We start from the raw sequence: 16,399 nt of genomic DNA, 5'->3' as shown, positions 1-16,399 counted from the left end.
GATTTAACCGCTCGTCTGCTTGTCATCGCCGTTCTGGTGGCTTCCGCCGCAGCGCGGGCAGAAGTCTGACACGTAGTGAAGGATTTTAACGTTATCCAGGCCAAGTCCACGACCGGATAGAAAGCGTCGTGTTTTCCTCGCATCATTCTCTCGCATCTCTCGTCCCTGTCACCTTCAGTCCTCCCAGCAGTCTCACCGGCCCTGTGAACCTCATCGACGGGAAGTTCAGTCAAGCGGTCCCGTGGCATTCACGGAGTACACCCACATTTCATTGGCTACTCCCCGGGTGGCGCTCCTGGCGGCGCCTCTGGCTGTCGGGCCTCCCGCGACCAGCTGCCTCCCGCCGGCGGGGCAGCGGGGCAGTCGGCCAGTCAACAGCCGACGCGGGCGGGGGGCTGGGCGCAGGTCGCGCGCGCGCCGCCCCCGCAGCGTCGGCTGGTGGGGGAGATTAAATCGGTGCCCGGCGCCGCCGCAGAGGCGGCTACTGTCAGACCGGCGACGGCCAGCCGCAGTCGAGAGGCGGCTTCTGTCAGACCGGCCACGGCCAGCCACAGTCGAGTGCGAGGAAGACGTCAACCACCATGGCCGAGATACAGATCATCGACATTAGTGAAATCGGTAAGGCTGGACGGGGGCGCATGCTGAACGTAAGGTGCGCAGCTCAGCCCGATGAAAGGACAGCCGTGATGAGCACTTCTGGTAGGCTCCAGTGTGTTCTGTTGCCATTTCTTCGTTTACTCTTGCCAGAGCTGTCGAGGTTCTCCCGTCGGCTTATCGATCCCGGGAAGCCAATGCGTGTTAAAACAGGCAGCGGTCGTCACCAGGTCCGTGCAGCGATGCGGGCATTGGGAAGCGTGTTGTTCATTGGCGCATCGATTATGCAACACACCGTAAAGGGCACTGTGACGTAGGTATTAACCCCAGCCCCCTCAGTACACCCTCGGCGTACCTTACCATCAACGTGTCACGACTCGTTCCCCTGAAATCGCCTAACTTCCCCTGTTATTGACCTTTCTCCACCCCGACTGTCCTCTGTCATGACTCAGATCTTCCTCTCCTTTCTCACATCTGTGCTGACCTGCGTGACACCATCTTCAAGATGGCCATCTTCTCCCTTGACCCCACGGCTACCCTTCCCACTTCCCGTCCTGACTCCCCTGACGTCCCCATCTTTCCTTTCCTCACCTTCAGTTTACCTTTCCTGGCTCCCCGATTCATGTCAGAATTGACTGCCGCAGTCTCCTTCTCTGCTTCTCCGCCCGGCTCCTTTCACACCACTCTTCCGAACTACAACGCCCTTCCACGTGTCACAGTTCAAACAGATAACTTTATCACTGCATCCCAACACTCTTGTCATCTTGAGCTCAGATATCATTTCTTTCCCCTGGACTTTTCCGCCACATTTCCCCGATTCCCAACTGACGCGGCGCTACCGTTGTTATAACACTCTTGGATGTCGCTGCTCTCCCTTGCTCCTGCATCATGTGCCTCTGACTGCCCTGTGCACTCCTCTGACTCTCCATCTGCCGTGACACTGCCGTCGTTGACGCCCTCTCAGGGCTCGCTCCCGCCCTCTGACTCCCCTTGACTCCCTTGGCTTTCCCTCCGCTGCGGCGCTGCCGTCGTTGTCGGCATCTCAGGCGTCGCTCCCGTCCTCTGACTCCCCATGCACTCCTCTGACTCTCCATCTGCCTTGGCTCTGCCGTAGTTGATGCCATCTCAGGCGTCGCTCCCGTCCTCTGACTCCCCATGCACTCCTCTGACTCTCCATCTGCCGTGACTCTGCCGTCGTTGACCCCCACTCAGGCGTCACTCCCGCCTCTGACTCCCCTTGACTCCCTTGACTTTTCCTGCTGTAGCGCCGTCGTCATTGTCGGCCCGCCAGGCGTCGCTCCCGTCCTCTGACTCCCCATGCACTCCTCTGACTCTCCATCTACCGTGGCTCTGCCGTCGTTGACGGCATCTCAGGCGTCACTCCCGTCCTCTGACTCCCCATGCACTCCTCTGACTCTCCATCTGCCTTGGTTCTGCCGTAGTTGATGCCATCTCAGGCGTTGCCCCGTCCTCTGACTCCCCGTACACTCCTCTGACTCTTCCTCTGCTGCAGCGCTGCCGTCGTCGACGCCCTCCCAGGCGTCGCTGCTCACCGTCGGCTCCGACATCGTTCGCGCCTTCCGCCTGACGGGCTTCGCCTACCTCCGCGGCCACGGCGTGCCCCTCAGCCTGCAGGCAGACACGTTCACCGCAGCGCGCGCCTTCTTCGCGCTGGACGAAGCGTCGAAGCTGCGCTTCGAGCGCTTCGCGCGCACCGGCTACAACGGCTACACGCCGGTTGGCGGGGAGAACACGGGCAGGCTGCGCGCCCATGTCGACCTGCTCGACCTCAAGGAGTGCTACGACTTCCACATATTCGGCGAGGTGAGGCGGGCGAACAGATCTGGCAGGGGACGGTTGAGCTGGGAGACGGGGGAGGTGGAGCGCTGGCAGGGGAAGGTCAGATCGCGGCTCTGGCAGGGGTGGGGCAGTGGCGCTGACAGGAGAGGACAGAGGTGTGAGCTGGAATGGCGTGGACGGGGAGGCGGATGGACTGGGCAGGCCAGTAGGGCTGGGGGCTGGAGAGGCGAGAGTGTCTGGAGAGCGGGCAGGCGAGCGGGCGGGATTAGCGGGCAGGGAGGAACCGACTGCCCTCTGGATGGAACCAATCTGCCCTCATCTTGCCCTCTGGATGGAACCGACTGCCCTCTGGATGGAACCGACTGCCCTCTGGATGGAACCGACTGCCCTCTGGATGGAACCAGCTGCCCTCCTCTTGTTGCTCTCACTCTCACTCTCTCTCTCTCTCTCTCTCTCTCTCTCCCTCTCATCTCTCTCTCTCCTCTCCCTCTCTCACTCTTCCTCTCCCTCTCTCTCTCTCGCTCTCTCTCCCTCTCCTCATCTCTCTCTCTCTCCTCTCGCTCTCTCTCTCCTCTCTCTCTCTCTCTCGCCTCTCTCTCTCTCCTCTCTCTCTCTCGCCTCTCTCTCCTCTCTCTCATCTCTCTCTCCCTCTCTCTCTCTCCTCTCTCCCTCTCTCTTTCTTTCTTTTCTCCCTCCCCCCTCTCCTCTCCCTCTGTTCGCTTTTGTCTTTGTTTCGCTCTCTTCCTGTCAACCTCGCGCTATCTGTCCCCGGATAATGCGTGGACATCCACACGTGCGATCCTCTGCACTCACACGCTGGGGTTCGCCTTTGTTGCGTAAGTTTGCGTCATGTGCAATGACTCAGGTTCTCTCCCCGCCCAGCCCTGGCTGGAGTCGTCTGGAGGCATCGTTAGTGCGCAGTTGCAGAGTTGTACGCACGCCTGATAAACCCATGACGAGAGCGTCTAGAAACGTCTAGAAATATCAGCTATCGCAACGTCCCGCAATGCGGACAAGGCCGAAGAATGCCGAGAAATGTGGGTGTTGCGATGTACAAAACAATGTTGTCTTGATGGCGAAATATTTAACATGAAATTATTTTTGTGAGATTAGGTGAACCGCAGCCACACTTGTCAAAACGCATTCAGCATCTAGAAATAGACAATGCAAGTGCTAGTTAAGACAAGTTGAATTTCGACAGATCCGCCCTTCGCCAACATCACATGCCCACATAACGCTAAATCCTCATATTCCAACACTTGTGGTTTTGCGATTAGATTCCCTCATCCCGATAGGAATGATGCTGTATGCGAGCGTTTTTCACGCAGCATGGCAGGATGCCGTGGCGGCGTAATAAGCTTTGCGGAAGACAATTTTAGCGTCACCTGCTCTCATGTGCACTCACATGAAATGTGAATTATTCTTTGAGTCGTATGGTTCTCGTGTAAACCGACGGCCCCGACAGCGATGCACGTATGCCGACGGAAGCTCACGCGTGACTGCCTTCAGATAGCGAGTGAACAGACACACCCAGGAAAAGCAATTCACATATTAAGTCGTTACACAAACTACGACTGAGATTGCATTAGTGTACGGCTATGAATCGGGCTATGAGATTCACTCGCTGTGTGAGCCCGGCGATGTCCCATCACGGGCATTTCACATCAGTCATGCGTTCTGGATGATAGGTGTTATTTAAACACGACAGCAGGTCGCAACAGAGCCGTAGGGAACACTTGAACGACTTGCGCAACCACCACCATCCATCGGTCCGTTACGGTGGTCCAGCTCGTTTTTTCTTCAATTCGGCACCGTTTTTCGCTAACTGCTGAGTACTTTGTTATACCGCTGTGGCCACGCAGCATTTTAACCTCACTGGCTGTGCTGTGCGGTGAGATGGGACACCTCACAGCCACCTACTGAGCCATGCGACCCCTTCAGGCAGCACCAGTCGCTGGGTAGAGGTATCAAGGTCGGGTGGGTGTTTCCGGGAATCGTACTCGGCCGCTGTCAACACAATGGCTCAACCAGGCTGCAGAAGAGAGCGCTGGACTGCCAGATGGAGTAACACCACACCGCTGTATCTGATGTTCAGAAGGAGCTCGTAATGCGAGGTTGGACACTTGCCAGATCTCGTCCGGATGTTGTGTCGCAGCTCCGTCTCTTGTGTCTCGGAGATGACGAGTGCTAGAGGCACGTGCGCTGTGTAACTGTGACATTTCTTCCAGATTTGCGGAAGTAAGTAGACTAGATGCGCATGATGTATGTTGCCTTTTATTTTCTCTGCATTTTGCACTTTGAATTGCTGTCCTCATTGGCTTTTAACATCAAGATAAACAGTCGCCGCTCCAAATGGCACCAAGTCTTTGATGCACGATTGGAAGCCAAAACAAGGTCGTATTCCGTTCACGAAGTTTTATTTTGCTTGCCCAGCCAAGTCAGGAGTGGCGGCAAATCATTCATGGCTTAGATGAGCGCATTAAAAAGAAATATTCCCCGCATCCGATGCGATAAGTGTGCTGCCATGTTTTTGACTTACAGCGCCACCTACCCAATTCCTCCTCGGTAGGCAGCGCCGCCTATTGATCATTCTGTGTGCGGTTGAAGACCGGCCACTCCGCAGTGGCGCCATCACACGTCCCCGTCGGCGGTGACATGCCCAGTGCAGTCACAGCTAGCCGAGTATGTTTCGCGCATCGTCCGCAAACGGGGTCTACAGTCGTCAAGGAAAACACGGCCTCAGCGACTCAACGATTTTTTATGACAGTCAGCTGAAAGTGCCGGAGGAAGACATTTTTCAAGGTAGACAGACTGAACCGGAAGAACAAGACGCTTCCAAAGCAAAAGGTGCGCTAGTAAGCCGGTGCACTATAAGAACATATAGCTTTGCCACAGGGAAGACGACCGAGACCAGTCTAGCCACTATACGACTACGGGGGCAGTTATACGACTGCGGAGGCGGTTATACGCCGGTTTGCTGGGCTCCGGGTTTCCCAGAGATGTAACGCCAGGAGTGGGCGCAGCGATACTTGGAAGAGAAAAGAAGAAAGTAAAAGTAAGGCAAAGAAGAAAGTAATCGTCCAATACAAGGGAAGGATTGTTGCCAACAAGTTACACTTTCCTTACGTCAGACCACACCTAGAGGACTGAGTGCAGACTTGGTCCTCATGTTTCCAAAAAGAATAGATCGGCTGGAGAGAGGCTTAGAGGAGATATGATGGAAGTATTCAAGAAAGGAAGAGACATGATGGATTTACAAGGAGCACTGGAAATTAGGCCGAGATTTGGAGGAAATCAGTTACAATTAGCAAAAGGTAGGAGTAGAACTATGAAGAGATAGGTGTCGTTAAGTCAAAGAGAAGTGAATCATTAGAACCGACTGCCAAGGTAAGTTGTACGGAGTCCCGCCCTAGTAACATTTAAAAATCACTTAAACAAGCTCTATCGGTCTGAGAATCTCATTTATAGCTTAATTCAGGCAGGTCAGGCGGTAAACTTAGTGTCAAGGATGGGTGCGAAACCTGGGGTGGACCAATCTCGATGGGCCCGTGGCTCTTTGTTGCCCTGATGTCTACCTGTCTGTATGTCTATATAAACGTGCTGTTTATTTAGACAAAGCGGAATTCCTACGGTTTGTAGCACATAACCTGCGAATGCGAAGATTCGCCGCTATTCGTGCGAGAAGACGTATGGCCCCAGAACACTATGCGCGACCGTGGCATTAGACCGAAACAGCGGCGCGGACAGGACAGCCACAGTGGGGTTAAATGACTCTTGCTGTCGGCGCCTGCCATCTACACACCGTGAGCTACAGATCCGTTCGTCGGGATGGCTATCTAAGAACAATGGGAAATCGTTTGCCTGACCTCGGCTGACAGTGCAACTTGTTCTGCCGGAACAGAGTGCGCAATTTTTTCCTGGCATAGGGCATGACATGACTTTTTCCAGCTGATACTCCAGCATGTTTGACTCGAACTTACCCGTCAGAGAGGGCTGCAGTTCATTGTAAGCACAGTTTACCGGGGTATATTGGTCCTTGAAAATATATCCATCGAGTTCAAACATTAGTTAGCGACCGGACGTAGAACTAATCACGAATGACAAAAAATGCACAATCATTTCGTTGCATAAACCATGTCAATGAAATGTCAATCGAACTGGAAATTTCGTGTTTCGATGTCATCGGAGACTGGAATGCAAGTGTTCGCGACTGGCGTTTGCAGATTGCCGCGGGAAATTAACTTGCCGGTTAGAGGGATGCTACCTGAAACCAGCCGTACATTTGTTAGTGTTCCATAGAGGACTGACTCCTGGCTGGGGCACGGAGCGTCTAGTACATATTTCATTATGCTGTACGCCGAACTCGATGTACATCATGATTTATATACTGAAGGTCACATCCAATCAACACTCAGCTAAAACCCAGTTACATGCCAGATTCGATTACAGCTGTCGGCGATAAACAAAACGCCTTATAATGTTATGGAGCGATTAAGCAAATGACCAATGGTAAGCAGGGTGACACCATCTTGAATCAGATGCTTAAATAGGTCAACATTGTTTGATCGATTCGATGCATTAGTTTAAGCTGTAGTGATTTAGTACTTTGACACATTTTACTACTGTCCAAATTGTTTACGACGCAACTCTTGCATGTCCGGAGCCAGCAGGGGGAACGGGCTCAAATGCATCAGATCAGTTTAAATTCAACGATAAACCTGGTTGAAGCCTCCATGTAGCAGACTTCTATATGGTGTCGCGAAACACACGAGAAGTACAAATGAATGCAACTCCAAAGACTCCTTGAAATGCATAAAACCAAAACAAAAAAAAAACTGGATGTAAGTACGCAATCTGGTTCGCGAAGCGACGTAAGCAAGGCTGAAAAATACTCCACTCGCAATGAAACTGGCTGATTGTAATCCAAGACCGTTTGGGAAGGAAATAAAAGCGCTGAGTTTCAACAATAATCCTATTGGACAGCCCACACATTACGTTACGCATATATTGGTGAGCGAATTGATAGAGCGTAACCGAAATGTGGAAGAGTGGAGGGGGGGGGACAGCGTAACTTTACGCTCAAGTGTGGCCAGGGTAGTCCATTTTCAAAATGTTTTAAAACCTTGAAGCCAGATCTCGTTGGTTTTCTCGTAGGACGAGCGATACGCTCGTCTTTAATTCGCCCCTCTAGCTCGATTTGAGGCCGAACAAACATTACGTTTTGGGAAGTTGCATTTAACACAGCGTAACGAGGTAGGGGGAGGTATGTAACTTCGTCCAGCGTAACAGTGGGTAGCAGGGGTAAACGGCAAAAATGAATGTCAAAACATGCATAACGTAATTTGTGGATGGCCCCTATTATAACGGCTATTAATTGTGGATGCAAGCAGTAGCGGAATTGTGGCAATAGCAGTATAAAAGCCTGTTTAACTGTCTCGAAGTCGTTCTTGTTTATTGGTGTTTGAGGACGCGCCGACCACAATAGTCATTTTGTACCCATACACATTTTAAGTCAGCTTGAGGTACTGTCTCATCGTCCCCGGAGGAAGTAAGAGTCACAAATGGTGAAACTGAATGAGAAAATGATAGGGGATCTTAGCGAAAACAAAGCGAATGATCTACTTGGAACTTTCGCAGAGGGCTTAAGATATGCTCGCAAGCACTTGTTTGCAGTTCTGTATGTTTCTCAAACACCAGTGCATTGGTTTGTCCCGAACACAGTGTCGCACTGTTGCACTGTTGCAATGTTGGTAATAATGCACTGGCTTCCATTGTTCGGGACAAAGCTGGATAGCAATGCATCCAAGGAAAACCAACGTCACGGTACACTCACCTACGTTTTGAGAAAAGTGTTCTGAGCTAATTCCATTTCAACGAGCTCAGCTGCAACTCGCAAATCATGACAATCAGTTCGGCTTTATTAGTGTTATCGAACTGGTCACAAAAGTATCGGTTCACAAAGCATTGAATAGTACTGTTTTCACTTGCTTCCTCAACGCTAGGAAAGCGTTTGACGGAGAGTTCATAAAACACTTTTCGAAAAGCTCGAGGGGCGTGATGTCGCTGATAATGTTAGACGTGTATTAATCCATTGGTATTGCAACCAGATGAGGTCTGTTCCATGGGCATATGCCGCACTTGAAAAGTTTGTTGTAAGTAATGGAATTGACAAGGTGGCATCCTATCGATGTACTTATTCCATCCATACCTCGTAAGCTTAAGCTCATCGCTCAGTTAGAATCGCATTGCCTTTCCCAACTGTACGTGCATCATAAGACCTGAATGTGAGCATGTAGCCATGTGGACCAGCATTCGTACCCACAAATGTGCGTAAGTGTGTGAGTCTGTAACGAGGACGTTTATTTTCATGCTCTACCCTGCAGAATGAACACCAGCGAGCCACAGCCTCAGTGGCGAACGCTTCTGCCGACGAATGACCACTGCTGTTGACATGTGGCCCCTTTTAGGATTACCCAGACGCCGTGATGCCGGGCTTCAGCCAGCAGCTAGAGAAGCTGGCGCTGGCCTGCTGCAAGCTCAGCGACCGACTGCTGGCTGCGCTGCAGGAGGCGCTGGTCCAGGAGCAGCCGGCAGACAGGTCCCAGCAGCTGTCTGGGAACCGGCCGACTGCTCAGCTGACTGAATGTCACCAGACTGAAGATACTCCGCCTGCTGAAGATCACCAAACTGGAGACAGACAGCGGGCCGAATGTCACCAGACTGAGGGCAATCGGCCCGCTGAAGATCTCCAGACTGGAGACGATCTGCCCGCTGAAGATCACCAAACTGGAGACAATCAGCGGGCCGAATGTCACCAGACCGGGAGCGATCGGCCAGCTGGAGACCTCCAGACTGGAGACAATCCGCCCGCTGATGATCACCAATCTGGAGAGAGTCAGCGAGCCGAATGTCACCAAAATGGAGAAAATCCGCGAGCCGAATTTCTCCAGACTGGGGGCAATCGGCCCGCTGAAGATCACCAAACTGGGGACAGTCAGCGGGCCGAATGTCTCCGGACTGAAGACGGTCACCCTGCTGGGGAGCAGCAGGTGCGCGGCGCTGAGCCGCTGCCGCCGGTCGCACTCACGGCCGGCCACCGGCGGATGCTGCGCCACGGCGGCTGCGCGGCGCTGCGCGTGCTCAGCTACCCGCCGGTGCCAGCGACCGTGGCGCCGGGCGCGGTGCGCTGCGCCTCACACACCGACTACGGCACCATGACGCTGCTCTTCCAGGACGAGCTCGGCGGACTCGAGGTCAGGAGCCGCGCTGTGTTCGGAAATGAGGTGTTCGTTCTTAACATGATATTTATTTCTATTTCGGACATATATTCTCTTAATCGGGCTACATAAATCGTACATCAGACATAATTAATCATACATAACATAATTAATCACACATAATTAATCGTACATTGATGGTACTGTAGGGATGCCATGTCTCCTTTAAGGTTTCGGGCTGTCCAGGCACACAGTTTTTCTGCCTGTTCAGTTACACGCCTCGACAGCTGGTGGCTGTCGTGGGCGAGAATTGCCCATCACCTTGGACAATGATTGGTAGTTATTGCCTTTCATACACTGGCCGGAGCTTGTTCAAGAGGAGTGTGACATTCGATAATCTTTTGGACACAGCTCTGCCCAACACCAGGTTGCAACTCTAGACAATGTAGATTCTTTTGCACATAGATGACCGCCAGGAAGTGCTCACCATCGGACCGCCGTGACCTATAGTTGTTAGTAATGCACAGAATCTTCGACAGAACAACCCACTATTACCTAAGCCGGAGAAATGGAACAGCACAAACGACATGTTGACGACTGTCCAAAGCGTTTCAGAGGGGCTAGGTTCGGAATGTTTCCGTCTTCTTTGGACGTGCTGGCGGCTGAGTGCCACTGAGTGCCACTATTCTCACCGTTTTTTAGGTTTATGGTAAGACACCTAACGCACTTTCACACAAAAACGCCCGCATTTCGAGAGCTGCGTGCAACTCTAAGTCTTTAGACTACGTGGCCGTCTTTAGGCGACGTGACCGTCCTCAGACTACGTGGCCGTCTTCCGACTAAATTGTTATCATTATGACGATGCTATCGATATCACGCACACACATCATGCCCCCGAAGCGAAGGGACGCCATGTTGAACAGAATAACCCATTTGCCACATGTTCTCGTTGAGCTTGCGGACCGAAAGACATGATGCCCCATCCAGAGCGTTTGGCAGCTTTCATGACCTTGATGATCCGCAAAGGATCCGCAATTGCGTGGAAGATATAACCGACTACACCACTAACTGCAGCGCAGCTTACACAAGCTCGGTGGCGATCAGGTCATCCTGACAGAGAGTCAGTTATTCGGCTGCAAAAAGCAGCGGTTCGCACGCCGTCTGCGACGGCCCGAGCCTGTCCACCTCTCCGCGCCAGGCCTTGCATCACGGGGTGGGGCGGCGACCTCGTCCCTCGGCGGGGGTTGACAGCCCCTCAGCGCTATCTGCAGCGATCGGCCGTGGCGACATGTGACCAGCCCGGCTGATTTACTCGAGCCGTGCCCCGGCCTCCGGGCGACCCGCGGCGAGGCTGCACGGCACAGACGGCACCAGCGATTGGAAGGGGGCGGGAAGGGGGATGGGGTGGGGTGGGGTGGAGGATGGACAGTAGTGAGGACATTTTAATAATTTTTAGAAACATGGCACTGTAATGGCCAAAAATAACAGCCCCACATGCCAATGGCACAAAAAAGAAAAAAAAGTGATGTAGCAATGTCAGTGTCAATGTGGCAATGTGCAAAGTTAGTGGTTAGTGGCGGTGAGTGGCAATGTTATTACGGCCGCCATTTGTGGCCAAGACAGGCTTCACGAGCGGCCCTATGTGGCTCATCGGACTTGCCCGGCTATGGTCACCCTTTTGGGCGTGACGTGCGCTGGCGGTGTCTTGGGCATACTTGGTCAGGCTGTTAACGAGTGAAACTGCCCACACCGCTGATGTGGCGTCGTTTCTGACCTACCCCGCCACATGTCACATCAGACAGGTACCAACAGAAGCACTCGGGCTACAACGGGGTGGAAGTACCTCTGCAATATACATAAAAAGAGCTTGAATATTTGAACGTCCATGGCCATATTCACGTGTCCCTGCCGGCGGCACGACTGCAGACCCTCCACTGCACACCGATCGCGCCGCTCCGAGGTCTCCGGACGACCCCCGCGCGAGGGCCTCCCCCGGAGAGGCCCGGGAGAGCGCCCGCCACGAGCTGATCCCGAGTTATCACCGGGCAGCGGTCCGGGGCGGTGGGAGGGCGCCCCGCCCGTGTCACGAGCCTCTAACGGCACTCCGGCGGCCATCGGACGCGAATTATGACCGGCTTCGTCATTGTGAGAGTGGTCTGGCAGTGCAGGCCGGGCGGGAAGTGTGGTCGTTTGTGTGGTCATCAACTCAGGTGGAAATACTGCAGCTGCTGTTGGTGCCGCGATGGACCGCCGTGCGTGGGATAAAGGCGTGAAATGTGTGGGATTTCGTCAGGGGCGTCATTAACAATGCATTCAGGCCAAGTGCAATACCTGCACGACTGCCATCGCAATTGGACATGTGGTCGGAGTCAACATTGATGCAAGGCCACAGCTCTGCAGTTTATTGTGCTGATGATGAATGAGCCTTCTGGAGATTGTGCATGATCAGAAGGAAGCTTCATTAGCTCTGTTGTGTAACCAAATGGCATACAAGATCAATCTGTAGGTTCATACCTACCACGCCGCCATACGGGACCAAGTCAGGATCAATGTAACAGAGCACACACACACACACACACACACACACACACACACACACACACACACACACACACACACACACACACACACACACACACACACACACACACACACACACACACACACACACACACACACACACACACACACACACAACACACACCACACACACCCACACACACACACACACACACACACACCACACACACACACACACACACACACACACACACACACACACACACACACACACACACACACACACACACAACACCACACACCCACACACACACTTCATCGAAAGATTTTTAAACTCACAAGCCAATTTAGACTAGCAAACCTCAAGCCATTGTCGCAGCCACTGTACACATGATCTTCTCTGGCTTATTTTCAGTGAAAGGTTTATGAGCATGACAAGACACGGAAGGAGCAAGATTGCTGTCTCGCACAGATGCGGCTCTCTCTCTCCCTCTCTTCCCTCCTTTTCCTCTCTCTCCCCCTCTCTCTCTCCTCCTTTTTTTTCTCTCTCTCTCTCTTCTTTTCTCTCTCTCTCTCTCTCTCTCTCTATCTCTCTCTCTCTCTCTCTCTCTCTCTCTCTCTCTCTCTCTCTCTCAGCCTACCTGATGCCACCCTTGCACCAGGCTGCCATCTCCCTCCCAATCAGATCCTCCGGGTCAACTCTTGTCCTTAACCCTTACGGTGTCACGCGCGCTCTGGAACGACCCTTGCAACACTGGTGTCCCCACATTGCCATGGTAGCTCTTTCGCTAACTTTGTCACACAGAAAAAGCCCTGTCGCCAGTGTCACCATCACGACGCCCTTGTGCTATCCTGGTGGGCCCGATGCCACACAGATGACCCCAAACTACCCTGGTGAGCCCAACACCACACAGGTGACCCCAAACTACCCCGGTGAGCCACCACGTCGACGCCCACACGACCCCGTCACCACCCAAGCTGACCGTGCCCCCCCCCCCCCCCACACTCGGCAGGTGGAGACGGCCGACGGCGTCTGGACGCCGGCCCCGCCCGTGCCCGACACGATCCTCGTCAACGTCGGTGACCTGATGGAGACGTGGTCCTCGGGCCGCCTGCGCGCCACCAAGCACCGCGTCGTCATCCCGAAGGAGGAGGCGCTGCGCCGTCGCGCCCGACAGTCCATCGCCATGTTCGTCGAGCCCGACGATGACGTCCTAGTGCGCCCGCTGGACGGAGACCCGCGCTTCGCGGCCGTCAACGCCGGCGAGGCGCTCCGCCGCAAGTTCGCGAAGACGTACCCAGCCTTCGCCTCGCGGCTGCGGAAGCAGTGAGCGGCGGCGCGGCGGCGCCGTGGAGCTGCGCGAGCGCTGGCCGGACAAAGCGGCCGGTGTTGCCTGAGCGAAGCGGAGAAGAACTGCGGTCATTCAGGCGGCGTAGTGGTGGGAAGAGAGGAAAGGCAGAACGGGTGTTGATGTCGCGAAGCAGAGAACATGTCGATTAGGCAAATGGATGTGGAAACAGAACGGATATCGCCGAAGAAAGATAGCATAGGAAACGGTAAGCAAAAGTCAGGGTAGGCATAGTCCTCAGCCAAGCGGCTGCAGTTTTGCACACTTCCACGCGCAAACGTCTCCGCCATCTGAAGGGAAACGACACCACTTTTTCGTTTTAGCGCGGGTTATTTCAGCAGTTTTTTTTTCGTGACATAGCGTATTTCCTTACAGTGTGCAATAAGACACAAAGGAGGTACTTTGCAAGACGTCTTAAATGAGATTTGTGGTTTTGTTGTGCCATGGTTGAGGCAAAGAGCGAAATATCATATCGTTGTTCTAATGATCTTTAGCTGTTTATCGTGCATCCATGGATTATATAAACGCAGATATTATTTAGCCTGTTCAAAACCTTGCATTAAAGTCTGACGGCTTTGTGTCAAGTTTGACCCTCCCCTAGCGATTACACCTACATGTATCACCGTACACTTTCAGCATGTGTGTCGGTAATTTCATCTGTGCAATATAGGTTGTTTCAAACCCCGAACTGCGTATCAGTCAATACAGATATGTATGCTTACGACAGTCTTATTGGGCTGAAGAGAGAAGAAGCCAACGTTTCGGGCCTCAATCCCCACATACAATGAGGCGCCCGAACTTGGGGCACTTGAACCGCCCAGCATTGCAGGTAAGGAGGGCCAAATGCACTTGAGCCTTACACACACGAATACACACGAATGAAACAATCTATCCGATTTTAGAATCTATCGAAGTTAGGTGTTTGCGATCAACAAGAAAGATTGTTTTGGTTGTAGAACACGCTGCTTTCGCAGACTTATCGCGCATCCTCCAAAGCACCTATCCGCCTTGCGCCTCGGGCCGAGAGAGTAATGGCAATCAAGGTTTGTTTCGAAGGATTCCGTTCTGGTATGAATGCTTCTGGGACATCGGACACATTCATGGTATCATGGGACACATTTATGTACCACGGTTCTCAGGTGATGACTGCACAAGAACATCTCACCTCATGGTTATCCTAAGCTACAAAACCGGTTAGTTGCCTGACATGGGACACCTAGATCATTTTTTTTTTCGGGAAGCATGCTGCCCCGGCATGTTCATACAATGGGTTTTAGGAGACACATTCTGGTTATGCTGTGTTTTTATTGGTATTGAAGATGCTACCGGTGTGTGCATCAATCTGCAAATAAAATACACATTGATGATGTGAGCCCAAGCGGGCATCTCTAATAAAACCATTCGCACCTGAAACAGGATTTCCAAAATTTGGGACACACGCCAGGCCACTGACCGCTTAATCCTATGCCGGCTATATCCAATCAAGTGACCGCTCAATTTCGTGCGTGAAAGACAGAACATCTGTGATAATAACATAAATGTAAGAAATTTGCCCTTGACAGGTATGGCCTGCGGCCGGTGGCAGCGGTCCCGCTGAAGGTTGACGTCAAAGGGCAGGACGGACCGTGCCGAGCATTGCGGCACGCTAAGCTTTCGCCACTTAATTCTGCCGTTGCCCGGGGTCGCGCGATCGGATGGTGGGGGTCAAGGTTCACCCAAGCACTACTTAGCGTTAGCGCTGATCACAGAAATCCGTCCATTCAAGGGTTTTGGACCACATTTATAAAAAACTGTCACGAATATACATATATTCCGGAGACGCAATGCTATGTTGCAAGGAGCTTTGCGGCTGCACGTAGCCCGTTTGGAATGAAATTCGGCACTAGAGAGCACGGGACCATCCGAATACTGCATGATAATGCTCTGAACCTGTACGTCAGGTAACAGTTACGCACCCCGATGACTGCATGCCAGCCATGACGTGGCACCCGAATACTGCATGATAATGCTCTGAACCTGTACGTCAGGTAACAGTTACGCACCCCGATGACTGCATGCCAGCCATGACATGGCACCCGAATTTTCCGATTCCGTTGGGCGTTGGGAGGATATTGGATCAAGAACAAAGACCAGCGTCGGAAATCGGCACGGACAATCAGTCATTTTCTTGCGACGCGTCTGAATAAGACGGTCTTAAGGACAGTGCTTGTCTTCCAGTTCACGGGAAAATTGACATTTTTATTTGGATACCAAGGCATATTGCACGTGGTAAATCCTTTGATCTTAACGCAGGAGTATTTTGCAAGTACCTTGCAGATTGTTGCTCTAACCGCAATCTTGCGGGAGTCCGCTACGCTCAAGCTATACGAGCTGTGCGGTGCAGATCACTCCCGCTTTCACTCAAGCCGGAGCAGACTCGCAGCACTTAGTCAAAACGAGTGCAGTAAATGAAACATTAAGCACCGTATTGTCTAAACAACAAAACTGACTCCAAGTAACATGCTAACAAGTAACAAGTGATGCCATGATCATAAGTAAACCATCTGGAGCATAAACGAAGACAACAAATAACAAGCCATAGGGGCTCGATCCCTTGACTTCTACCACAGGCATACCAGAGTTGGTCTACTAACTCTGGTGAGCCGAACCAGAGTTAGACACCAGGTATTCTGATGAGTACTTGATAAACATGTTGTACTTTTCTGGTCGGTCCTCAAATGTTTATGAATACTCCAATGCTCATTTTCGCGCTCAAATATTCGCCGAATCCAAATACCGTCTGGAATGGTGGAATATTTGGAATCCGCCTTCAGCACGGCGGGCTCCTGAGCACAGCTCGGTTGGTCGAAGAGTAAAACAGCTCCCCGGGGAGTGGTAAGGAACGGACCAAATTCGAGAATCATGCTTCAAGGCAGTGCT

The 16,399-nt window shown here is 52.5% G+C and overlaps 1 protein-coding gene across 1 annotated transcript; it reads left to right on the top strand.

Annotated features, from left to right (window-relative positions):
- Positions 1 to 394: 394 nt before the first annotated feature.
- On the top strand, positions 395 to 14,201 carry LOC119095499 (2-oxoglutarate-dependent dioxygenase ucsF). The gene is made up of 4 exons (XM_037218340.1): positions 395 to 618; positions 2,108 to 2,418; positions 8,862 to 9,647; positions 13,145 to 14,201. The coding sequence occupies exons 1-4, from the start codon at positions 582 to 584 to the stop codon at positions 13,460 to 13,462; spliced, it is 1,452 nt and encodes a 483-aa protein (XP_037074235.1). The 5' UTR covers positions 395 to 581; the 3' UTR covers positions 13,463 to 14,201.
- The last annotated feature ends 2,198 nt before the right edge of the window (positions 14,202 to 16,399 follow it).

This window comes from Pollicipes pollicipes, unplaced genomic scaffold, assembly GCF_011947565.3.
Source record: "Pollicipes pollicipes isolate AB1234 unplaced genomic scaffold, Ppol_2.1 Scaffold_4219;HRSCAF=4965_pilon_pilon_pilon, whole genome shotgun sequence".
Classification (NCBI taxonomy): domain Eukaryota; kingdom Metazoa; phylum Arthropoda; class Thecostraca; order Pollicipedomorpha; family Pollicipedidae; genus Pollicipes; species Pollicipes pollicipes.
The sequence above is the reverse complement of the archived record's forward strand: the minus strand, read 5'-3'. Positions and strand labels throughout refer to the sequence as shown.

Excerpts from the sequence above, each read along its gene's own strand:
- LOC119095499 (XM_037218340.1), top strand. The coding sequence starts at position 582 with ATGGCCGAGATACAGATCATCGACATTAGTGAAATCG. Across the intron at positions 619-2,107 it reads CATCGACATTAGTGAAATCG|CGCTGCCGTCGTCGACGCCC; the intron begins GTAAGGCTGGAC and ends CCTCTGCTGCAG. Across the intron at positions 9,648-13,144 it reads ACGAGCTCGGCGGACTCGAG|GTGGAGACGGCCGACGGCGT; the intron begins GTCAGGAGCCGC and ends CACACTCGGCAG.